The 26,031-nt window shown below is 44.3% G+C and overlaps 1 protein-coding gene across 1 annotated transcript in view; it reads right to left on the bottom strand.

Moving 5' to 3' along the window:
• Positions 1 to 26,031, bottom strand: part of LOC126353911 (pneumococcal serine-rich repeat protein) — a 664,303-nt gene that overhangs the window by 140,571 nt on the left and 497,701 nt on the right. Inside the window, exon 2 of the mRNA XM_050003143.1 lies at positions 1,734 to 1,825. Within this exon, the coding sequence (XP_049859100.1) occupies positions 1,734 to 1,825 (92 nt within the window). The remainder of the gene's footprint in view (positions 1 to 1,733; positions 1,826 to 26,031) is intronic.

Genomic DNA, 26,031 nt, shown 5'->3' with positions numbered 1-26,031 from the left:
TCTATAGTGTTTTTCAGGTTAACAGGCCTTGCAGTTCTTCCTCTCTTTCACTCAGGATAGCACTGCGAACAGCGAATTTTATCATTGATAACTTTTCATCCTGAATTTTAATCCCACTCCTGAAAAGTGTTATTCTTCTCCAATGCACGGATTGGACAATAAGGGCGAAAGGTTTTATAAACTTCCTGATCCGAGCACGTCGTTCTTGGTCCTCCATTCTCATTTTTCACTCTCTGTTCTTGTACATACTGAATATTACCCCTCTTTTCCTGTACCTTACATCCACTTTCCTGAGAGTTTCGAACATCTTGGAGCATTTTATGCTGCCGAACGCTTTTTCTAGGTCGATAAATCCTATGAAAGTGGCTTGATTTTCCTTAAGACTTGCTCGCATTATCAAACCTCTGAGGTTCCTTTACCTTTCCTAACGCCATTTAATGGATCCTCAATATTCTTTTCCATTCTTCCGTATAGCATTCTTATCAGCAAATTGGGGGAATGAGCCGCAGACTCTGCGATAGTTTTCGCACTTATCCGCCCTTGCTATCTCCAATCCATAAATTCTGCAAACCAACTTAAGTAGTCGTTTCTTCCAATGATTTCAGAAATTCTGAAGGAATGCGATCTACAGGTATGTATTCCGCCTTATTTGCTCGTCACTATTCTAAAGCTAAGTCAACAGTGACTGTAATACTCGATGTCCCTTGTCTTCCGTATCGACTTACATTTCTTCTTCTATCATGTATCAGGCAGTTTCTCCTTCTCATAGACGTCTTCAATGTAATCTTACCATTTATCTGCTCTCTCTTCTGTGTTTAACAATGAAATTCCTCCTCCAGTCTTAATTCTGACACCTTTGTTTTTGATTTGACAGAAGGATGTACTGACTTTTCTATGTGCTGCATCTGTCCTTTTGACGACCATTCTTTTTCGACTTCTTCGCATTTTTGCTGAAGCCATTTCACCTTGGCTTTCTGTTTATTTTATACACAGGTGACTTTTATTGCTGTACTGTCTTTTCTTGAACATTTCTCCTTTCTTCTTACGCAGATCAATCCCTTGTGTTAGTGAAGCTTTCTTCGCAATTTCCGTCCCCGTACCTATAGCTGACTGTCCAAATTCCGTGAGCGCCCGTTTTTACATTCGTCAATTCCTCTTGAACTGAAATGCCTATTGTATTCATAATGGCAGCTTCCACTGTCTTAAAGAACTGCAAACGCACCTCATCGTTCTTCAGAAGTTCAGTGTGCTACTTCTTTCCTCACTCATTCTCCCGGACGCATTCTCTTAACCTTCAGTCTACTGTTAGTCATTATTAAATTGTGAACAGAGTCGATATCTGCTCCTGGGTTCTCCCTGTAAGTGTAAAGGGCACTACTGTCTACATGTGATAGCGGTATCACGTAGCAGAAAGTACCTCTTAACGCATCGCTGGTTCTCTGTACTTAAAGAGTTCAGCGTGCCCTTTCCAGAAGGGCACTGTCTTGCTGTTACTTTTCACTTTTGCGATGGGGGGAGGGTGGCTAGGAGGCCGAACAATAATATAAATAATACAAGGAATGGGCCAATGTAAATAGATATCACACAAATTGCTGTTTTAAATGTTACACTGATGCGACACGATCTATTGCGACGTTACCGGTAACCGGTCTGTAGCAACAAGTAGTTAACAATACAGAAACCAGGGGACCAGCTTGGCCATGCGACAGCGGCCGATGTGTCCGTGTACTCACCGGATGGCGAGAGCTGGAGATCTCCCTCTTCTCGCGGGCGTGGAACATGCGTGGGCGGACCACCCTGTGGCGGCGGAACTCTGGAGCCAGGCCTGTCAACAACAAAGAGAACTTGTTAGCAACCCGGCCGGCGCCCACTGAAAGGAGAGCTGACCTACAATTGTACAGAGTCAATGTGTCTGCTACGTAACAATCTAGCCAAGGAGAGGCGTGAGCCATCGCCAACAAAGAAAAAGTGGCTGCAGGAGTCCTGAATGAAATATGCGTTGTTTTTGAGAATCCGAGCAATGCGCAAAACTTTGTATTTAAAAAGTAATTTAACGGGAAACAGTTCTACACCACTGCAATATTTTTCAATACAGCCTGGAAAGGCCGACAACAACCCTAACAGCTTGCAAAAAATATTCAACCTGTTGCACACAAAGTCGTTGTACACTGTCCGACTTCCGTCTTTACTGTAACAGAACTTAGTCCCAGCTTTACCTTTCTCCTCGCTACAGAAATTAGAACACATCACAAATAATAAAAAGCAAACAGATAGCCCGTTATTTCGTGCACGCCACTCAACGACTGTACATTACTAAAGCTTAAGCTGAAAAGCTGCCGACCGACTGAGAACAGTTTAAACCAGTAAAGGGTGCACAAAAGAAATTCCGCTCGGTTTACTCGACAAGCAGACATTCTTTGGACGTAAAAGCGCGTGAGATGTCAACTACAAGAATATTAAGGAACTAATTATGTTTAAAAAGTTTTCGATGGTCCTGAGCCAACAGTCAAACGACTGTTTATTCTTTCAAAAAATAATTATATTTACCTACAGCCTTTTCCCTGCGGCTTTGCCTGCATATGTGTTCGACACATATGTTGAACACATCTCCTCCTCCCCTCTGTGTCCACGTCATCCATCTCAGTATCTCCATCACCCTACTCTATCTCCATCTCCCCCTTTCTTTGTGTATTCATATACTCTTCCCCTCTCTTTGTCCATTTACTTCAGCCCCCAACACATATTTCTCTCTCCCATCTTAGTCCCAATACTGCTCCAACACAACGGTCATGCAAGGAATGCTACTCATCAGGTGGTTGAAAATCATTTATTTGCGCCTGATATACAGTCTGCCATGCAAAGCAGGTTGATAAAGCAGGCTGATACTATTCTAACACAACACGCCTGTCACACAAGGCAGCTTGCGTGTCAGGTCCTGGAGGAAGAAAACACCACCCAGTCTTTCTCAATCTGTCTCGTTTTCATTTGATTGCCCCTTATATAACCGAAGCATCAGAAGAAGTTTTTTTTTTTTTTTTTTTTTTTTTTTATATATAATTGGATGGCAGTACAACTGTACGACTTTTGGTTGGTCTATGTTACAACTGAAATTGTCTGGTAGCTGGGGATACGTCTTGGATGTGACGCATTCAGGATATTGAGTTCTTAACAAATTAATTAGTTTGTGGTGCAGTCATCTCACAGGAATTATTTAGATGATAGCAAAGGCTTGTGGTCCCTAATGTGAGGATTTGGTCCATAATTGTCAGTCATCCATTGTACACAAAATTCTGATTTGCTGCGACTGTGGCTTTTCGACATGTCTACGACAGTCAACGAAACCACTGCTGCCCTCTCCAACCTATGATTTCAACATCATTAATGACGACATCGTACATAAACAACAGTACGAGATAAATACAACCATCCAAGAACAGTGCAATATTTTAAAAACTAGGGATTATTTTTCCTCCTTCAATTAGAGTAGTTTTTAGTTTAATGAATAGGCCTGTTCACAAGCGCATTTATAATTTCCTCTGTCTTTATAAAAGAGAACTTCAAAATTTGAGGATCTTTTCTTAGAGAATGGGTTTTACTAAATGTGGTGGCTTTTAATTGATAGTGCATTCACACTAATGTTTTCTGTAGGTTAACTATCTCGTTGCATTGTGTTTTATGTTTCATGGTGGAAGACGAATGTCCTGTTTGTATCATTATGTGAAACACCGGAATCTCGCGAAGTGGGCTTTGCCTGAAACCAATGAAAATATAATTCCTGATCTGTGCACTGCCGTTAGCAGGATGAATTGACTGTACATTCAGAATGACAGGTACTCCGATTACCCACCATCCTTAAAAATCGGTTATGTATTAATCTTTACTGTAAGCACTGTTACTCCACTTCTTAGAAGTAATCTCCTAACTCTCTCTGTTCGAAAGTGAAACGGAGAACGAGAGTTTCATTGAAATTCATTTGATTTTGTATCTAGATGCTAAACTGTGATACGGTACGTATGTTCCTGAAGTTTCCTAGCTACAAAACTGAAGCAGTAAACTGATGATAAATACAACCGCGACGTGGACGTACAGGACATTCTCTCCGTCCGTCAAGTGGGCATTCTTCAGAGAGGCGTTTACTGTACATGATATCCAGTACTTTCGAAGGAGAATTCAATTTGACAGTCCCTAGCCGAGAGAGAACTTGTTTCGGAAATAGTTACATATTTTCACTTCGTTTTTATCTATTTACATTTCATTTTGTGCGAATGGTTTCGGCGTCGTAAGAATGAACCAGTCACTGTTAAGTTGTGGCCGCACTGCTTTCAGCTCTAAGGCAATAGTTTCTAAGGGCGTTTGCGAACAAAATTTTTCATAAGGCTTTTCAGAGCCAGTTCCATAATTGATAGGTATCTACACTCGAGACTGCTATGACAAACAATGTAACGAGAGATGTGTAGACTTTTAACCTAACAATTGCCGCTTTCTCCAATGTAAATGAGGTCCTTGATCATTGTGAACAATTCCAAGGCGGGAGTGGTAATGCCAAGAATTGAGAGTCCGCTCATAAAATAATCTGCAGAGTATGCACTTTCGTACACGTCATTTATCTGCCACTGTTTTGGCTCCAAAATATTATTTTTCCAAAATAATCTACGTTCAATGCGACCATCTTACACCATTTTACTTGGAGGGCCTGTATGCCAGCATGATACCACTCTACTGCTCGATGTCAGAGCAAACGACTCGGTGAACCAATAACCTCCCCATCAACCACGTGCCGCAGGGTGCATTCTTCATTGGGCCAAACAGATGGAAGTCGAAAGTTGTGAGATCCGCGCTGTAGGGTGTATGAGGAAGAACAGTCCAATTACGTTTTATGAGCATCACCAACAGAAGCGTCCACTTGGGCGGCGAGGTGTTTGAATGTGATCCGTCGATCACATCGAATGAGAGTGTCCGCACGTTCCAACACTGCGAGAATCACAGCTGTTTGCTGCCAGTCGGCACGTTGCAGATCGGACAGGTTTGCGCTATCCTGTTGCGATGACGATGGACGCCTCGCAAGCGACTCGCCGTGATTTTGTTCACAGTCAGGTCTCCTCAGACACACTGCAAGCGTCTGCGAATATCTGCGATTCTCTCGTTTTCAGCCAGAAGAAACTCAGTGAAAGCTCAATTTTAGGACGCACCTCCTTTACAGACACCGTGATAGCTACGTATAGCGTCGCTAACTATCAAAACTTCATGAAGCTATGGAGGCTGAAGCGGGAACATTCCACGATGTACCACAACAAATTCCACATTTTGCAACGAAACTGGTACAGAAAAAAAAGTGTTGCAATACTAATTAAACGTTCCTCGTATAAACATAAATGACGAAAGCAAAAAGAATAAGTGCATTGCTTCGGAAGACAACATATATCATCAGCGACATTGTGATTTACTGTTGTCTTAAGAAACTGTATAAAACTCAGAAGTTTGTCTTCCCTATCTTCACCAAGTTGGAGTTTTGATAATAATCGTTATGAAAACAATCTTAAGTTGCACAGCGCAACTTGTGTAATCATACCCTTGTGTTTGTTGACATCAACATATATAGAGGGACACGGGGCCAACAGGGAATCACTTGCAGAGCGTCCCCCGTCGTTGGCCAGCTCGTGTTCTGCAAGTGCGAGTAATTATTGTAATGGCGTCGTCCTACACGCAGGCAAACGAGAGAGCAGACACGCCACGTCAGCGGCGCCTGTCGTCACGCGGAGTCTCGCTGTGTGGGACTGCGGCCAAGCGAGGCGCAGACCACAAGCTGACCGCAAGTGGGGGCCCTGAGAGCATTCGCAGAAATGTCTCGGATAACAACCGCATGTTGCGGTGGCAACTGTCGCTCTTGTACTTCAAGTTTCGGCGCCAGGTTACGGCGTATGATGAACGAGCAACTGCGAACGAGTAGCCTTGTAATACAAAGCCACGTTAGCTCGTAGAGGATTGACGCCTGATTTCAACTTTTCGACAGCCTACACTCGCACAGCTTGTGCGTCCACGAAGGCACAAGTCCACTCACCTGCACTCATTGCAAGTCCCAGCTTCTCCACAGACGAACCCCAAATTAAGATATGCTCACCCTACTGTAATACCTGCAATGAACTCCAACCCACATATTTCCGAGAGTTTAAGGCTATATCTCCGAGGAAAACCGAATTCGGCGATCTTGTCCGACTAGTCATCATCTCAAAATGGTTCAAATAGCTCTGAGCACTATGGGACATAACATCTGAGGTCATCAGTCCTCCTAGAACTTAGGACTGTTTAAACGTAACTAACCTAAGGAAATCACATACATCCATGCCCGAGGCAGGATTCGAATTTGCGACCGTAGCGGTCGCACGGTTCCAGACTGAAGCGCCTAGAACCACTCGGCCACACCAGCCGGCTCATCATCTCAGACCACCGTCATCAGAATACGTGGTATCACGCGCAAGTATGCTCTTGCCTCACCGCACGGCACAGAAGCTTACAGGCACGCCCTACATTCATGTTTAAAGCAATCAGGAATTTTCATGTTTCAGTTAGTGTATTATTATTATTATTATCATTATTACAAACTTATTAGTACTCAAATAACAATTATACACGGTACTCATTACCGAGGTCTCCTTCAACGAAGAAACAGTGAGTTCGCTGTGAAATCTTCTACCAAGATAACGTATCGTTTATTGGTGGCTGTTTTGCCATTAGAACTTCACTTTCAGATCATTACGGAATCCGAACCTTTCGACTGGGACATATTTAGCACCTGCCTCCCGCACTAATACATTACGTTGGTAACACCAGAGAACCTGACAATGTTAAGTCCTGAAGATGCATGGAGCCAACTGCCCCGGTTTCTCGCACTGCCTTCTCACGACTGCGAAAGTAAATGGTTCGTTCCAAGGTATAGAAGAATAGAAGACACCGGTGCGTCCCCAACTTTCATCGCAGGTCATGTAGTGCGCGAAGTGGAGCAGCGATTAATACTGTACCCTCGAGGGAATCAAATTCTAATTTAACTTTTCCATGTCTTCCCGAAATGACTCTGGATGAAAGCTTGTACGCTTCCTTCAACAAGAGCATGCTGATCGCCTCTAGCGTTCTAGTCCGTATGAGACAGAGCTTCCTCTTTAATAAATGGGACGCTAATTCTATCGTTCCTCCTGCAACTAATACAGTATTACCTTTGACCACATAGTGAGCTTCTTCGATGTTCATACAAGGTCCTACTACATATTAGGAAGGAAGAAGGCAATCTCCAGTTTAAAAGGGCGGTCAAAACCTATCACGCTACAAATATGAGAATTGTAGAAGCAGCACAGCCGGTATTGGCGGAAGCCGCTAGAAAATGTGGCTGTTGGCAGAAATGCGGTGCTTGGAGGAAGCGTAAGAAACGTACAACGCGAGATAAGTAACGATTTTCAATCGAGTGTTAGCGAACAGGAAGTTTGCCACAGAAGATATACACTGAAGAGCCAAAGAAACTGTTAAAACTGCCTAATATCGTGTAGAGCCCCTAGAGCACGCAGAAGTGCTGCGACACAACGTGGCTTGGACTCGACTTGTGTCTGTAGTGCTGGAGGAGACCATTAATCCTGCAGTGCTGTCCATAAATACGTAAGAGTAAGAGAGGGAGGAGATCCCTTCTGAACGGCACGTTGCAAGGCATTCCAGGTAGGCTCAAGAATGTTCACGTCTGGGAAGTTTGGTGGCCAACGTAATTATTTAAACTCAGAAGAGTGTTCCTGGAGCCACTCTGCAGCAATTCTGAACATGCAGCATGTCGCACTGTCCTGTTGGAATTTCTCGGAATGCACAATGGACATAAATGTATGCAGGAGATCAGACAGAACGCTTATGTACGCGTCACACGTCAGAGTCGTATCTAGACGTATAAGGGATCCCATATCACTCCAACTGCACACGCCCCCACCATTACAGAGCCTCCACCAGCTTGAACAGTCCCCTGCTGACATGCAGGGTCCATGGATTCACGAGGTTGTCTCCATACCCGTACACATCCATCCGCTCGATACAATTTGAAACGAGACTCGTCCGACCAGACAACATATTTCCAGTCATCAACAGTCCAGTGTCGGTGCTGACGGGCCCAGGCGAGTCCTAAAGCTTTGTTTCCTGCAGTCATCACGGGTACACGAGAGGGCCATCGGCTCCGAAAGCCCACATCGATTAAATCTCTCCATGGCTCTCTTTGCTGTCCTCTTTCCCTTTTGTAAATGAGTTCAGTGTCCATGTCTCGCAGCCATGGAGATTTCTGGCCTTATGTCTCCCTTCATATTTATAATCTGGCCAAGGTAGACATATTCATTGACCTCTTCTAGTAGACTGTCCTTGACTTTCACATCTCCAGCTGGGACCCATTTGTTGGATATTACTTTTGTTTTGGTAAGGTTCATGTTCAAGCCAACCATCTGACATTCCGATGCAAGATCTGTAACTAAGTTTTGGAGCTCTGCGAAGTCTTTGGCCAGTAAGGCAATATCATCAGCAAATCTCAAGTTGGTAAGCCTTCTTCCATTAATTCTAATTCCCATACCTTCCCAGCTCAGCTTGGACATAGCCATTTCCAATACAGCAGAGAACAGCTTTGGGGAGATGGGGAGATGGGATCGCCTTGCTTGACACCCCTCATGATGCGGAATTCTTGAGTTGATTCGCCGATGTTAACATAAGCTGAAGAATTCTCGTAGATTTTCCTGAGCACTTCAATGTATGCTGCTCCCACTCCTTGCTCACTCAAAGCTTGGAGGACAGCTTCATGGCTAACGGAGTCAAATGCCTTTTCAAAGTCAACAAAGGCAATGCAGAGAGGCAGTTGGTATTCATTCGCTCTGCTTATCACTTCACTAACGGTCAGAATGTGGTCAATAGTGCCAAAATTGCTTCGGAATCCTGCTTGTTCTATAGGTTGGGCTGAGTCTAGGGTGGAACTAATTCGGTTTAACAAGATCTTTGTGAAAATTTTGTACAAAATTGAGAGCAAGCTGATAGGACGGTAGTTTTTAATATTGTGAATACTTCCTTTCTTGTGTATCAAAATAATCTTAGCCTTGTTCCACGATAATGGGATTGAAGCATAGTGCAGGCAGGAAGTAAATACTTTTGCCAAGTGATTTATTGTTACCTTTCCTGCCAGTTTGAGGATGTCAACGCTGAGCTCATCATCTCCCGGCACTGTTCCCTTCTTCATGCTATCTAGAGCACACTTGACTTCCGATGGGAGTATATCTGGAACACTAGTTTTAATTTAGATACACTCAAATTTTCCCCTGGATTTCTATACCAATTGCTATAAAAGTCTCTGATGAACTTCAAAACCGCCTCCTTTTCAGTGTTTCTGCACGTGAAAAAATTGGGGGACTAACCATGTATGAATATAGAAACATTAGACCTAATTTATGGTCAACCAAATAAAAACACTCCGCACTGTAGTACAATACCTTCGAACCGAACGGTCCTTCACCCTGTGTACATGCGATATCTGGAAGGAGGGTTGAAATTGATCTTAACAGGTTAATGCCACTCCGTTCCAGCCGTTTCAAACTTGGAAATCCCCTTCGTGTGAGATCGCGGTTAATCCACGAAAAGACCTTAGAACGATCATCGTGTATAATCACGCACACCCATTAAAAAAAAATTAAAGAATGCTACCCTGAGGAGACATCACGCGAATGGCGTATAAAACCGCTTCTAGTGTTAATAACGGCTTTATTTCCAGGCAGAAGAGTGTCCGCGAGTTTTTTTTATTTTTTTTATTTCTTAGGTACGTCATATTCAGCTAAATCCACGCACTTACGATTAGATCGATAAAGCTACCAAATAGCGAAGACGCTGACTGCTACGTTTCACCCGCTCTTCCAAATGGTCGCAGACATTTTTCTTAGGATTACACGGAATAATTTAACGGGCCAGTCGAGATGCGACTGGGCGCCTGAGTGTTCGTGAAACCAGTAACGCACGTGTCCCTGTCCAGTGTACGCGGCTGTTGTCATCTAAGAAGAAAGGACGGTGCACAGCATACACGCTATGGAGACGTGGAAGAGAGGGCAACAGTGAGTCACCTGAGGATGTCGCAATAAACATCCTGGTAATCTGAATGGGTGGGGCGCATGGGACGAAAAACATCACAGAACAACCTCTGACCTGAATTACTCCCTTCACACACTGCGACTGTTGGTGCACACGATCCCTTTTAACACTACACACTTTCGACTGGCTACTGTTGACTTTCTGTATTGTTTTTCTCACTGAAGACTTGCAGCTTTATGTGCTGCTGTGAGCAAAAGCGTTTTCCGAAGTACGAATGTCAGATGCGCAGTTCCCTTCGTGATGTTTCGGAAACTTTTTGACATCGACTTGCAGTTCACTGATGAGCCGCGAAATTCGACCCCAGTCACCGTCGGTCACGACGTTTTTGTTCTCGTGTCGTGCTACATGGCTGCAAGTGTTACATCGCTCCTTGTAGACACGTTGAATACGAGGTGTCTGAGGAAAGTAATGGCACTAGTGAAGTTGCGAGTGATCTGGCAACGCTATATTATTCTGCTTGTGTAGACCGGTGTGTTCATACCTTCCAGATGCTCAGACCGAGTTTCAGCTCCGTTCAATCATCACACGATTTTTGAGAGCGCCATCAGTGAAGATGTGTTTTGTTGTGTGTTACGGAAATGGAACAAACTGTCAACTAAATGTTTTACAAAGAAGACTCGGGCAGAGGCTGAATCTGGTGAGCCGCTCGGATATTGCAGAGAATTGAATGCTGCTCCACGGCAATGCCTCATGTCACGTGGCCACTTCCATCACGGAATTTTTCACCTTAAGAGGCATTCTTGTTGTTCTACAGTCTCTCTCTCGCTCTCTCTCTCTCTCTCTCGCTCTCTCTCTCTCTCTCCCCTCTCTCTCTCTCTCCCTCTCTCTCCGCCACCCCCTCTCCACATGATTTACATGATTTGAGTCTTTGTGACTTTTTTTTCTTTTTGTGAGTTTGAAAAGTATGTTAAAACGATTCGTTTTTCGACTCTGGAGAACATTCAAAAGAATGTGACCGACGAGTTAAAGGCCCTAATAGCTGAAGCCTTTCAGCGCTGCTACGAAGACTGAGAACGACTTCGCCGACGTACTGTTGGCAAAGGGAACTATTTTGAAGCGGACAATATCGTTGTTCGGAAAAAAATAAAATCTTTGGTAGATAAGAAATCAGTCTCATCACTTTTCTCACACACCTCGCAGGCTGCGTTGACGTTCAAGTGATAAGGACGCTCAACCAGTCATTCAGTCAAGTCTCCATGTCGGTGCTACTTCCATTCAGCCGACTGGCACACGAACAGACCACTAAACCGCCACGAGCTGCGTCATGGAAGTAGGGTGACATGACTAGCTGGTACCATTCTACAGCATCTACCCCGCTTCACAGCGACCAGTGTGCTAATATGTAGCCCGGGAGCCTATTGTTCTCACGGTAGCTGTTTTGAATCTGAAGCGAGGCGACGTCACTTACGGCACGATGGGGCGACGGTGCTGGGAGCGATACTGGTCGACTAGACGAGGCGCGGCAGGTCGTATTCCGGGAGTCGGTAGGGGGTCCGCCCTTCTGCAGCGGCGACCTGAAATAGCGCGCCGGCTGCGCCCGAGCCTGCGCCTCTAGTCTGGGCTGGGCTGCGCTGCAGGGACTGCCGGAGCCCGCCGCCTGCCCACGCCGCACACCTGCGCCCACACTCGCGTGCAGTGGGCGGCGCCGACCGGCTCGACCCGACACAACACCGCTCACCCGCTTACCTTTCGCAACTCTCGTGCGCTTCAAAACAAAACAGCTTCCACTTTCCTCTTCCCTTGAATTGACCTCCGTGAGCGAATCAGCACACCAGATGCCAAGTTACTAGGCCGCGGACAATGCGCCCGAAACTTTGTGGGCCATGCGCAAAGTCGTTTCCCGGCCTGGGCGAGTCTATCCTCTTTATGGCAGTCGTCACGTCTCATTTAAATCAGCTTAATGAAAAACTACGTGGGAAAAAGAAATTCAATTTATTCGACATTAGTTCTTTCATTCGGAAAGAAATTATCGCTTTTTGCTCAAGTTTTTGAAAGACAATCTTTCGTTCTTTTCCGAACCTGCTGAAACATCGCCATAAAAATAATTCTGAGACTGGTATCTGCTATTTAAAAACAACACTTTTAAATATCAGGACCGCTTTCCACAACAAGTTTCAGGATTTTAGAAACAGCAAAGCCACGTTAGCCTCTGTAAAAAACAACCACTGAATGCTACTGCAGAAGAATTACATTATTCTCTCTTTAATATTGACAGTCGCAAATTTGAAATACATTAAAAACAGAGAGCTCAGAGAGTTGTGGACGTCTTTGTGCTCATATGGAACTACTGCAGCAAGAAAAACGTAAACTTGAGTCGTACCAAAAGTGGTTGCTTTGAAACACCGGATGAAGCGGCATATGTCGACTTTTAACACGTGACTTATGTAATCACCTGAAAGAACTAGCGGCCGGCCGGTGTGGCCGAGCGGTTCTAGGCGCTACAGTCTGCAACCGCGTGACCGCTACGGTCGCAGGTTCGAATCCTGCCTCGGGCATGGATGTGTGTGATGTCCTTAGGTTGGTTAGGATTAAGTAGTTCTAAGTTCTAGGGGACTGATGACCACTGCAGGTAAGTCCCATAGTGCTCAAAGCCATTTGAACCATTTTTTGAAAGAAATAGCATTTGCTGTTCTTTCCTCGTTGGGCGCTACACATTCATACGAACAATCATTTTCAAGCATGAACCTTATCAAGAGTAAACTGAGAAGCCCCCTTATTGATGACAACCTGTAATTCTGCCTAAACTTTGGAAGAAGATGTTTACATTAGTGTTTGTCCGTCATTGTCATGGTTTAATTTTATTGAGACCTAACAATTTAATTTTATCAATAAATAACACCGTTTTAAGTACGATATTAAAACTTCGCTCAAGTTACATAGAATGTAACAGAGACATGCAAATAAAGTGTTAAGTTTATTAAATTAAATTTAGGGAGCGCTGTAAAGTGAAAGAATATGTAGTGTCGGGTATGGAGACCGGTATGTTGAGATCGTCTGGAATACAGAGAGGACGAAGTAAAGTAGATAGATGAAGCTGAGTTAATGAGAACGTGACTACCTGCGTATTTTAAATTTAAAATATTTGGCTCTCAAAACAAATTTCAGTCGTTGTACTGCTGACATTTGGCTCCGTGGACTAGGAAGTTTGCTGACCAATGGACTAGACCGTACCCCTGTATATGTGAATTCCACTTGCGCGTCTTATCCACCTTGCTTCCAGGGTTTTTCCTCGAGAAAACTGGAACCGGGTGGATCTACGCTCCTGAGGGTCTGATTGGAAGACGATGAGCGGCCCCAAGGTCTGGAAAGCTTACAACGGCTGGCAGAGCGGTGTGCTGTTCCCATACCATCTCCGTATCCATTTCGAATGACATCTGGCAGGGGCTGACACGGGGGTCGATCACCTCAAAAATGGTTCAGATGGCTCTGAGCACTATGGGACTTAAGATCTGAGGTCATGAGCCCCCTAGAACTTAGAACTACTTAAACCTAACTAACCTAGGGACATCACACACATCCATGCCCGAGGCGGGATTGGAACCAGCGACCGTAGCAGCCGCGCGATTCCGGACTGAAGCGCCTAGAACCGCTCGGCCACCCCGGCCGGCTAAGAACAGTTCGATGAAGTTTTGTGAACTCCTCTAGGGTGTACAGACTTCTGTAAGGCCTTGCGTTGGCAGGGAGAAGGAGAAGTTCGTTTTCATTTTTGTGGCGATGAACGCACTGAATTTGTTTCCACAGTGTCCTGAGGGTAGAACAGTGCACTTCAGAATTAATCGTTGCAACATCAGGGAGGACATCAATCATAAAAACCGCTCCAGAGATCCAGAACACCGTAGCTTTGACTTTACGGGCTGAGAGTACGGCTTTGAACTTTTTCTTCGGAGGAGAGGCGGTGTGCCGTTTCGTTTCCAGTTGGAAGTGAGGATCCCATGTTTCATCGCCTGTGACGATGTTCGACAAAAAACTTTCACGATCATCCTCGTAACGCGCTAGCATTCACGCACAGTTGGTCCTTTGGTGCTCTTAAGGATCTTCTGTTAGGCGGCTAGGAACCCAAAGGGCACACACCTTTTGAACACCACAACTGGTGGACGACAGGAGTGTCAGCACTACCAACAGAGAATTCCAGTTGTGCAACGAAGTGTTTGATTGTGATCGGTCGATAACTCCGAATGCGGATGTCCGCATGTTTCAACATTGCATGAGTCACAGCTGTGTCCGCAAGCGGGAGATTGCACTGGTTTGGTGCGGTGATACAGATGCCTCGCCCAACGAGTCACCGCGCTTTTGTTCACAGACACGTTCCCGTACACTTTCTGCATGCGCGTATGAATATTATGCAACAGTCTACTTTTCCGCGGCAAGAAACTCAATGACAGCCCGCTGCTTCGCACGCACCTGTATTACAGACGCCATTTTGAAAGCTATTTATAGCGTCGGCACCAATCGCAATTTCATGAAACTGGAGGGGCTGCAGTGGGAATATTCCGCCATGTCCCACAGCCGAAAATGGCCGAGAGAAAAAAATGTATTGCATCGCTTATTGAAAGCCCCTCGTACATCAACATAATATAGGAAACAGCAGCCTGAAACCGCGTAGTGCTGAAAGCAAAATGAGTGAGCTCAAGAACGAGGTTTGAGTTTTATGACCGGTAGACAGTGGGTGGAAACAATCAGCGAGTAATAGTGCCCCATCAATTAAATAATGTGTATATGAGGCACATATACGTTACGGAAGGGTACTCGAGTGAAGTGGAAAACCGCAACTTTTGGTTCGGACGCCGAAACAGCCCCTCCAGTAAGGTTTTCGGAACCTTGCGTCTCCCGAGGCGTCGCCATACTTTAAACGGAGCCAAACGCACCAGCGAAACCTTCACCCGCACGGGCGTGGCTGGTTACGGGCTGTAAATATGAAAATTTAGTACTCGCCAGCAAGCGCACCAGGCGGTGCGGAGGGCGGCAGTTTCAGGCACACAACCTCAGCACCGCACGTCGCGTACAGATACGGCGGCCATCTACGGGCCAGCTCAGCTCCCGCACACCTGTGCTACTTCACTGGCTTCACCACGCGCACGCTGTTGGCCTTTTCTTCTTGTTCTTGAACGCCGTCAGTCTACTCCCCGTAAAAACATGCTTTTCATTCACAGATTGCATAGGCCGACGAAGAAATATTCTTTTATCGCAGCTTTTTTAGTAATCTTCATGCTTTATCTGACCTTTCTCTATCACGTGAAGTATTGTCACAACGTGATTTTGGCTGTTTTGTACTTTCTAGCATACACCTTTATTTGGAATGAAAAGCAATTTAATTTTTCAACATGGACAGAGGATTTCTTAAAGAGTAAAGATGAAGGTACCTCATTCTTTAAATTGGATTATAGTTTCTCTCTTTCCCTTAATGCATCTTACAACGCTTAAAGCACCTTATATAGCTGTCTCTCGCATCATACTGGTATTCCAGAGGCCATGACATCGTCTTTTGTTAAAAGCGCTCCCACCAGTTCTCACTCACCTCAGCCACAATTTCAGGAAAAGAAATAAAGATAACTGTTTAAAAACTGAGTCTTGAGCCTCATTGAACATCCTAACTTCTTGAACGTGTCCAACAAGTTGACTACAACACGAATGTAAGATGGTTCCTTTCTGATGCCTAAACATTTAGAAACATCCTCAATGATTCCTAACCAATCCGCCCTCTTAACTACATTCACTTTTTACTCATAGCTGGAATCTATCATCATTATTAGAATTTCACGTTTAAAACTACACTTTCAATTTCGTCTCTGGTACGTGAAAACACTCCCAAAGATACTTGGCTTCCTCCGCTGCTGCGGAACTCAACACACTAATACGTCAGCCGGATGCTGTGGCCGAGTGGTTCTAGGCGCTTCAGTCCGGAACCGCGATACTGCTACGGTCGCAGGTTCGAATCCTACCTCGGGAATGGATGTATGTGATGTCCTTAGGTTTGTTAGGTTTAAGTAGTTCAAAGTTGTAGGGGGTCTGATGAACTCAGATGTTAAGTCCCATAGTGCTTAGAGCCATCTGAACTAACACGTCGGAAATGTTCCGATCTCTCCACTTGACACTCCATTTTCTAGCGCCCACAGTTCGTCTCACTACCTCTAAATAATAAAATAAGAATAAGAAAACTCCAATAGCAACAGTGAAATACAAATAAAAAGTGACGATCGATAAATAAACCTATAGTAACCAGAATACCAAAATGCAAAACAAAAACGCTACGAACCTAGATGCCAACCTAATACCTTTTCACAAACACGCTGAATGTGGCTTACACATTTCTCTGACACTTTGCAACAGCAGCTGCTTACCTTGCTTGCATGAATCTAAAGCAAGTGTGATTCAAGATTTCGGCACCAATACAACATTAAGCAGCAGGTGACAAGATATCGTCCTCAGGTATTAATTATTGCCCAACGTTTACAGGTCGGCTCGCATCACTGGCTTCAATACTTGCTGTACATGTTATAGCCGTAACAATGTACATTACTGAAAAAGTGCCATTGTTTATGATAGAGCTTAGTGCAATCGCATGGTGGACTGAAACTAGCCGAGGACTCTCCACTTTCCAATCTGTTGTTTACGCCTGTCGCGAGCTGTTAGTGGAAGTTACGATGGTGGATCAGTTGAGTTGTATAATCAATGCACACCTGAGTATTTCCGTACGAGGTCTGACTTCTCTTATTTTATTGCGATGGTCATTTTCTTCTATGTAATCAACAAAATATTCCGGTTTATGTAGTTCCTACAGGACCAACAACTCATTTAATAATTCTTTATTTAAATTTCTGTCACAGTTGCATGTAATTTATACTGATGACTAGTTTCGAACGTAGCCGTTCATTTTCAAACCAAGCCGCAAAAGTGCTTATCACACATCAAAATTCCACTAATACACTCTGTTAACGACCACACAACACGTAGTCATACAGCGGATATGATCTTATTACATGCGTGATGCATTCAAAATATGAAACTGCTCTGCTTAGTGCAATTGACAGAATTATAAAATATTTTAGCACTCGGAGGGGAGAACTAGTGACTGAAATTTCGTGAAAAGATCTCGCTGCAACGAAAACACCATGTCACATTCTTGATACGCTCTCTCCTAATCAGCGATAATACAAAACAAGCAGGTCTTCTTTAAATTTTTTCTATGTCGTCTGCCAGTCCTATCTCGATAGGACCCCAGGCTGCGCAGCAATAATAGAGAAGGGGGTTGACAAGAGTAAAGTAGACAATTTCTTTACTAGATTTGCTGCACCTTCTAAGTGTTCTGGCAGTAAAATAGTCTTTGGTTGGCACTGCCCGTAACATTTTCTCTGTGATGGCTTCATTTCAAGTTGTTCGTAATTGTAATCCCTACGTATTTAGCTAAATCTACAACGTTTAGATTTGTATTATTTAACGTATTCCTGTTAGTACTCACGTAGAGGACCTCACATTTGCTATTGTTCAAGGTCGACTGTCACTTTTCGCACCATGCAAATAACTTGTCCCAATCATTTTACCTTTGATTTTCTGATGACTTTACCAGACGATAAACGACAGCATAATCTGCAGAAAATCTAAACGGGCCGATCAAATTGTTTTCAAAATCAGTTACGCACGTTAAGAACAGCAGACTACCTGTAATACTTCTGATGGGAAACGCAGATATCACTTCGGTTTGCCGTCAGTTACTGCGATCTGTGACCTTTCTGAGAGGAAACATCGAATCCTGTAAGAAAGAAAGATTAAGGTACGAAATTATATATTGCAACTAAAGCAGCTTCACGCTTTGGCTACTACATATGTCACGTAAGGCAAACTGAAACTCTTCGAAACAACAAGTTGCTGAAAATTACTTCGAACACCAGTATTCGAAATGCCCACCTCGTTGGCTAAAGCTACTGCTTTGGCGTGGGTTAAAGGTATAGTAAGCACTGTTATTTTACAGTATCTCGTAACGTCAGAACGCTCCAGGGCACGAATACGTTTCCCTCTCCGCCGACCCTGCGGCGACTAATCCCCGAAAGTGGCGACGCCGGCTACTCTTTATGGAACATTCGTAATCCGAAGGCGCAGACTGCCCCTCTAATCCGGCGAGAGCGTAATCCCCAACGTTGGCCGTCCTGACAAATTGCGTACGGAGAAGCTCGGCGTCAGCTGGACCTGGACGCATTATCGCGTCGTCGCCGCACCCTCTTCCAACACTAGGAGATGTCCCTCCTCCGCATAAATCCAGCCGTTTTGACACGTCTCTCTTTGCGCCGCTGTGTCCATCTGCCTGACTGCTGCACAAACGCTTCCCGGCACCTTATGTACTCACACGAAGCCTCCCACTATACAGATTTACTGCCTAAAGCAATCTCTGAATATTGGAGCTTTGCCTTTCGAACCACATGCCGTTCGGCATCTTATTTGATGAAGTAGTACCAGTATTTGGTTGATTTCGATTCTAATGAAAATAAGAGCCATGGAAAAGACGAGGAAGCGTGTGTGTGACCGATAGTGGTTCCTCGCCACCCTACTTGGCTTTCTTTCCACCATCACTGCTTCATCTCCATATGTACTCCGCAAACTGCTACACTCCTGGAAATTGAAATAAGAACACCGTGAATTCATTGTCCCAGGAAGGGGAAACTTTATTGACACATTCCTGGGGTCAGATACATCACATGATCACACTGACTGAACCACAGGCACAGGCAACAGAGCATGCACAATGTCGGCACTAGTACAGTGTATATCCACCTTTCGCAGCAATGCAGGCTGCTATTCTCCCATGGAGACGATCGTAGAGATGCTGGATGTAGTCCTGTGGAACGGCTTGCCATGCCATTTCCACCTGGCGCCTCAGTTGGACCAGCGTTCGTGCTGGACGTGCAGACCGCGTGAGACGACGCTTCATCCAGTCCCAAACATGCTCAATGGGGGACAGATCCGGAGATCTTGCTGGCCAGGTTAGTTGACTTACACCTTCTAGAGCACGTTGGGTGGCACGGGATACATGCGGACGTGCATTGTCCTGTTGGAACAGCAAGTTCCCTTGCCAGTCTAGGAATGGTAGAACGATGGGTTCGATGACGGTTTGGATGTACCGTGCACTATCAGTGTCCCCTCGACGATCACCAGAGGTGTACGGCCAGTGTAGGAGATCGCTCCCCACACCATGATGCCGGGTGTTGGCCCTGTGTGCCTCGGTCGTATGCAGTCCTGATTGTGGCGCTCACCTACACGGCGCCAAACACGCATACGACCATCATTGGCACCAAGGCAGAAGCGACTCTCATCGCTGAAGACGACACGTCTCCATTCGTCCCTCCATTCACGCCTGTCGCGACACCACTGGAGGCGGGCTGCACGATGTTGGGGCGTGAGCGGAAGACGGCCTAACGGTGTGCGGGACCGTAGCCCAGCTTCATGGAGACGGTTGCGAATGGTCTTCGCCGATACCCCAGGAGCAACAGCGTCCCTAATTTGCTGGGAAGTGGCAGTGCGGTCCCATACGGCACTGCGTAGGATCCTACGGTCTTGGCGTGCATCCGTGCGTCGCTGCGGTCCGGTCCCAGGTCGACGGGCACGTGCACCTTCCGCCGACCACTAGCGACAACATCGATGTACTGTGGAGACCTCACGCCCCACGTGTTGAGCAATTCGGCGGTACGTCCACCCGGCCTCCCGCATGCCCACTATACGCCCTCGCTCAAAGTCCGTCAACTGCACATACGGTTCACGTCCACGCTGTCGCGGCATGCTACCAGTGTTAAAGACTGCGATGGAGCTCCGTATGTCACGGCAAACTGGCTGACACTGACGGCGGCGGTGCACAAATGCTGCGCAGCTAGCGCCATTCGACGGCCAACACCGCGGTTTCCTGGTGTGTCCGCTGTGCCGTGCGTGTGATCATTGCTTGTACAGCCCTCTCGCAGTGTCCGGAGCAAGTATGGTGGGTCTGACACACCGGTGTCAATGTGTTCTTTTTTCCATTTCCAGGAGTGTATATAGCGCGTGGCGGAGTGTACTCCGTATCGCTACGTCATTTCCTTTCCTGCTCCACTCGTAAATAGAGCGAGGAAAAAAGGACTATCTGTATGCCTCCGTATAAGCTCTAATTTGTCGCATGTTTATCTTCTCGGTCCTTACGCGAAATTTGTGATGACGGCAGTAGAATCGTTCTACTGTCAATTTCAAATACCGGTTCCCTAAATCTTCTCAGCAGAGTTCCTCGGAAAGAGCGTTGCCTTGCCTCAAGGGAGTCCCATTCGAGTTCCCGAAGAATCTCCATAATACTCGCGTGTTACTCGAACTTATGGCAACAAATCTAGCAACCCGCCTCTGACATGCTTCGATGTCCGACCTCGTGGATATCCCAAACACCCGAGCGGTACTCAAGAGCAGGTAACAATAGTGTCATATATGCAGTCTCCTTTACAGATGAACCACACTTTCCTAAATTTCTCGCAATAAATCGAAGTCGATCATTCAACTTGAATACCACAATCCTCATTCGCTCTTTCCATTTCACATCACTTTCTAACGTTACGCCCAGCTATTTAAATGACGTGACTATGTCAAGTAGAACAACTAATGCTGTAACCGAACACTTCGGGTTTATTTTTCCGACTCATACGAATTAAATTACATTTCTCTACATTTAGAGCTAGCTACCATTATTCATATCAACTACAAATTTTGTCTGTCATCTAGTATCATCCTACAATCCCTGAACTTCGACACCTTGCCGTACACCACATCATCAGCAAATATCCGCAGATTGCTGCCCACCCTGTCCGCACGGTCATCTATGTATGAGAGGAGTTCAGTAAGTAATGCATTTTTTCGGTCAATTTTGGTTGAGAAAATGCGTAACTGTTTGTAGGAAATCGTGGAATACTCCGCCTTCAGCCGCCAGTAGTTTCATGAAGTACCGCTATGCCTTCAAAATACCGTCTGTAACGAAGGCGAGTTCCAAGCACAGAGTTGTCATCGAGTTTCTTTTGGTGGAAAAGCTGAGAATCGTAGATATCCACAGGCGCTTGCAGAATGTCGACGGATTCATGGACGCGAACAAAAGGGTGGTGAGTCGTTGGGCTAGGCGCCTGTCGTCATTTGCAACAAAGTCGCGGACGCCTGTCCGGCAGCACACAACTGTGATTCCTGCAATATTGGAACGTGCCGTCTCACTCGCGCTGATCTACGGATAACGATCAAACACCTTCCTGCTTAACTGGACGTCTCTTTGGTAGTTCTGACACACTAGTCCACCATTTTGGGATACTCAAAGGTGTGTCCCCGCTATTGAGGCTGGACACCATAGGAATATTATTTGGGGAGGCAAACTTAATTGAATCTGTGTTGTTTCTTGGACATTGCGGTCTGAATTACAGTCTCATGGCGGAGTTCTTATGGCAGTATTTCCATAGAAACTTTCATCACCAAACAAATACTTATTTACTACTCAAGCACGAATTTTCATACATTTAGCTTTAAAGTATTTTAATATAACGAAATATTTTCATAAAAATTTTCACCTCCTCTTTCACTCTCTTAGGTGTTGCACTTCCAAAACCAATAAAACATGGTTTTTTTCCGAACTGAGAAGTCAAATATTAATTTTGACTGATGTAGCTTGAAAAATGCTTTATTAGAACATTAAAATTGATTTATTTTGAAAAAAGCTCTCGCCCATTATTTTACCCCCTTATTGATTGAATTTCCAAAAACGCTGAAGCAAGTACTTTCTAATTTCTGACAGAGAATTCAAATTCCAATTTTTGTAGTTCAAGCTTAAAATTTGCCTTAACAACGACATATTTTCAAAACATTTTCATCCCCAATTACACCTCCTGAGCGGTGGAAATACTGCCACAAGAATTGAGACTGTAATTCAGACCACGATGTCCAGGAAACAACACAGATTCAGTTGGGACTGCTGCCCAAATAATGAACGTTGCCTACTGAGTAACACCATCATCCTTTCCAAATTTCAAGTTTCTGTTAGTAGTTTGGGCTAGTAGATGATAAGTGAGTCAGTCAGTCAGTCATGACACGGCCTTATATATATATATATATATATATATATATATATATATATATATAAAGATTATTAGTCAGTTTAGGCCTGTGGGTGTCTTTAAATGCAGAAAAAGGTGGGTGAGGTATGGGTTATCAATTTAAAAATCAGTTCGAGTTAGGTAGCATGAGAAATTTGTTCCCACATAGAATTAAAATTTCCCTGCACATAAACACAACAGCCAAATTTTATTATATGAAAGTAAATTTTACGTGTGTATGTGGGAACACTATGCCACCCATCTAACAGGAATTGATTTTTAAATATGACGACACATACGTCAATGGAGTACATCTGCATCTGAAAGTAGCCATAGCCAGAAACTGTATAACAATGTGAAATAAATACTGAAGTAAAATTATTGCCTACTTCATATAAATTAAACAGCCTATGCTGCTGAAAATGGTTTCGACTTTCAGGAAATAGTCCTCGGTCGTCACTACACAGCAGTGGAGCTGCGGCGGCAGATCAGCAACGAATGTTTGGAAGTAGAGCTGGTCGCAAGAAATTTTGTGACCGCCGCAAATAATTACAACTAGTGCAATAATGCCAAGTCTCGCGGGTTTCCAGCCACGTCAAGTGATTACAATTATATTAGCTTGGAGTCCAACTATAGCGTGGCTGAAGAGAGCACATAGAACGCATTCAGCATACGCCCATCTATGGCAGTGCCGCAAGCACCAGTAGCGTCACAGCCGGCAGCTAGTGTATTTAAAGGTCGTACCAACAGCCCACTGGCAGTCAAGTACTACCTGACAACGGCCAAGGAGTGCCTGGCCGAAAGAAGCTCGTGTATTTTTAACAACTTGACCCGGTTAGAAATCGGAGAACTTTTTATTCAGTGACAACCAGGTGTGTCATGTCCGAGAACAGAAGAGCCGGACTCGACATTACATTTAGCCGCACATTTTGCTATAAAAACCAGACTACCTATTTTAATTAGGATCAATAGGGCATTTTCAATTGTTTGTTAACATTCAACTACAGTAAGTTTTTTGCGAGAACAATCTTGACTGTGCTCAAACGTAAAAAAAAGATGGCAATTTTTATAGCAACCAAGTGCTAGGTATATAGAGTGTGTCCAAGAAATATTACGATAAACTTCGAGGGGTTAAAAGGTGTATCGAGGATAGGATTCCGTGCCCCTGAACGTCATCCAACGAAGCTACAAAGTGCCAAACTTAAAGGCGACACCGCCTGCCATTAGGCAGCACACGTGACTTCGTACACTGACGGACCATAGGCGGAACGTCTCGCAGTATTGTTTGTTATTCAGTGATCGCGACTGATTGCAACGATCGCCAGTGGAGAAGACAGACCCAGCTGATGCTTAGAAAGACCTTGTTCCCTGTGAATGCAGTTGTTCTGTTGCCTCGTTGGATGACAGTTTCGGACACGGGTTTCAATCCACAATTTCATTTTCTCCTGGAACCCTCTAAGATCTCCAATGTTTTCCGTTATACAGGAGAAAAATTGCAGATGGAAACCTGTGTCCGAAACCGTCATCCATTTTTTCAACTTAGCATTGCATTCGTAGGAGACTAGACCTGTCGATGCAGCAGGTAGCTCCACAGTTCTTTCCACTGAACATTTCTCTACATTTTTCAGTTAGCTCCATTGGTATTTCTTTGTCCAAGCAGATACTCAGGCGTTCATGGATGAGAGAAAAATATTGATGGTATTTGTACTCAATGAAATGGTTTTTTAGTTCTACCAACGCTGTGTGTTTCCTTTCTTATGAAATGGAATCATTACCGACATAGACCAGTCTTCTATCAAGTTCCATTGCTCCATAAGCTGTTAAACACTTCATGCATGTTTTGCAAATTCCTATCTCCTGGTGATATGCTTATTTTGGGAGTAATACGATCAGTCTAAGTGATTTATTATTTTTTACTTTAGCTATAGTTTCTTGGGCTACTTCTTGTAAGATGTTACGTCACTTTACAACTGGAATGTTTGCACGACCAAGTTTTCCATTTTTATGCGTGTACAACATATTTCAGTATGTTCTCCACGGACCAAAAGCTAATTCTGTTGGTTATAACTTTTCCATCTTCATCTTCTACAAACAATGTTCTTTGTTTGAAGGATCCTGTAACTTTCTTTATTTCACTGAAAATGCACTTGGTCTCACTGTAATCCTGGAATATCAGGTCTCTCACATGTTTCACTGATGTAATTGTTTCTTTCTCCTTGGTTATTTCCCCGTATTAACGCCAACAACCTGCGGACTAAGTCGAAATAAGGCCTCGGGGAAGACGATAATCCGTTAGAACTGCTGATAGCGTTGGGGAGCCAGCCTTGACAGAACTCTTCCATTTGGTGCACAAGATGTTTCAGACAGGCGAAATGTCCTTAAACTTCAAGAAGAATTTTGTAATTCCAATTCCAAAGAAAGCAGTTGCTGACAGGCGTGAAAATTACCGAACTACCAGTTTAATAAGCCATGGTTGCAAAATACTAACACGGTTTCCTTACAGAAGAATGGAAAAACTGATAGAAGTTGACCTCATGGAAGATCAATTTGGATTTCGGAGAAATATAGGAATACTTGGGCAATACTGATCCTACGGCTTACCTTACAAGATGGTTATGCAAAGACAAACTTACATTTATAGCATTTGTAGACTTGGAGGAAACTTTTGACATTGTTGATTGGAATACTCTCTTTGAAATTCTGAAGGTATCAGGGGTTAAATACAGGAAGCGATACTCTATTTACAACTTCTACAGACACTTGGGGAGGGGCATAAAAGGGAGGAGGCGGTTGAAACGGGAGTGAGACAGCGTTGTAGCCCATCCCCGATGTTATTCAGTATGTACATTGAACAAGCAGTAAACGTAACAAAAGAGAAACGTGGAGATGAATTAAAGTTCACAGAGTAGAAATAAAAAACTTTTGAGGTTTGCCGATGACATCGTAATTCAGTCAGGGACAGCAAACGACTTGGAAGAATAGATAAACGGAATGGACAGTGTCTTGAAAGGAGGACATAAGATGAACGCCAGCCAAAGCAAAAGGAGGATAACGGAGCGTAGTCGAATTAAATCAGGTGATGCTAAGGGAATCAGATTAGGGAAGGAGGCACTTACAACGATTAAATAATTTTTGGTATTTGGGCAACAAAAGACTGAAGATGTCCGAAGTAGAGAGGATATAAAATACATACTGGCAATGTCAAGAAAACATTTCTGAAGAAGAGAAATTTGTTAACATCGTATATAGTTTAAAGTGTCAGGAAGTCTTTTCTGATAGTATTTGTATGGAGTGTAGCCATGTATTGAAATGGCACAGGGACGATAAACAGTTTCGATGAAAAGAGAACAGAGGTTACGAAACGTGGTGCTACAGAAGAATGCTGAAGATTAGATGGGACGATCATGTAACAAATGATGAAGTACTGAATACAATTGGGAGACAAATTTGTGGCACGACTTGACCAAAAAAGGGATCGGTTGATAAGATACTTTCTGAGGCATCAATGGATCACCAATTTAGCATTAGAAGGATGCGTGGAGGCCAGTAAACAGATTCACAAAGACGGAGGTCGCAGTAATATTTCGGAGATGAAGAGACTGGCACGGCACAGATTAGCATGGAGAGCTGCACCAAACCAGTTTTCGGATTGAAGATCACAACAACAACAAATTGAGGTACTGCTGAGTTCACTGTAAGTCTCTCACTCTCAGCACTTTCCTATTCTCAGTTAATTGTATGATTAAGTTAGTAAGCTATAAATTTTTATTCTTCCATTTCTCTGCCCTTGACTACTTTTTCAGTTGCTGTAACCAATGTCTCAATCGGTAAA

Source organism: Schistocerca gregaria, chromosome 3 (assembly GCF_023897955.1).
Source record: "Schistocerca gregaria isolate iqSchGreg1 chromosome 3, iqSchGreg1.2, whole genome shotgun sequence".
Lineage (NCBI taxonomy): Eukaryota > Metazoa > Arthropoda > Insecta > Orthoptera > Acrididae > Schistocerca > Schistocerca gregaria.
The sequence above is the reverse complement of the archived record's forward strand: the minus strand, read 5'-3'. Positions and strand labels throughout refer to the sequence as shown.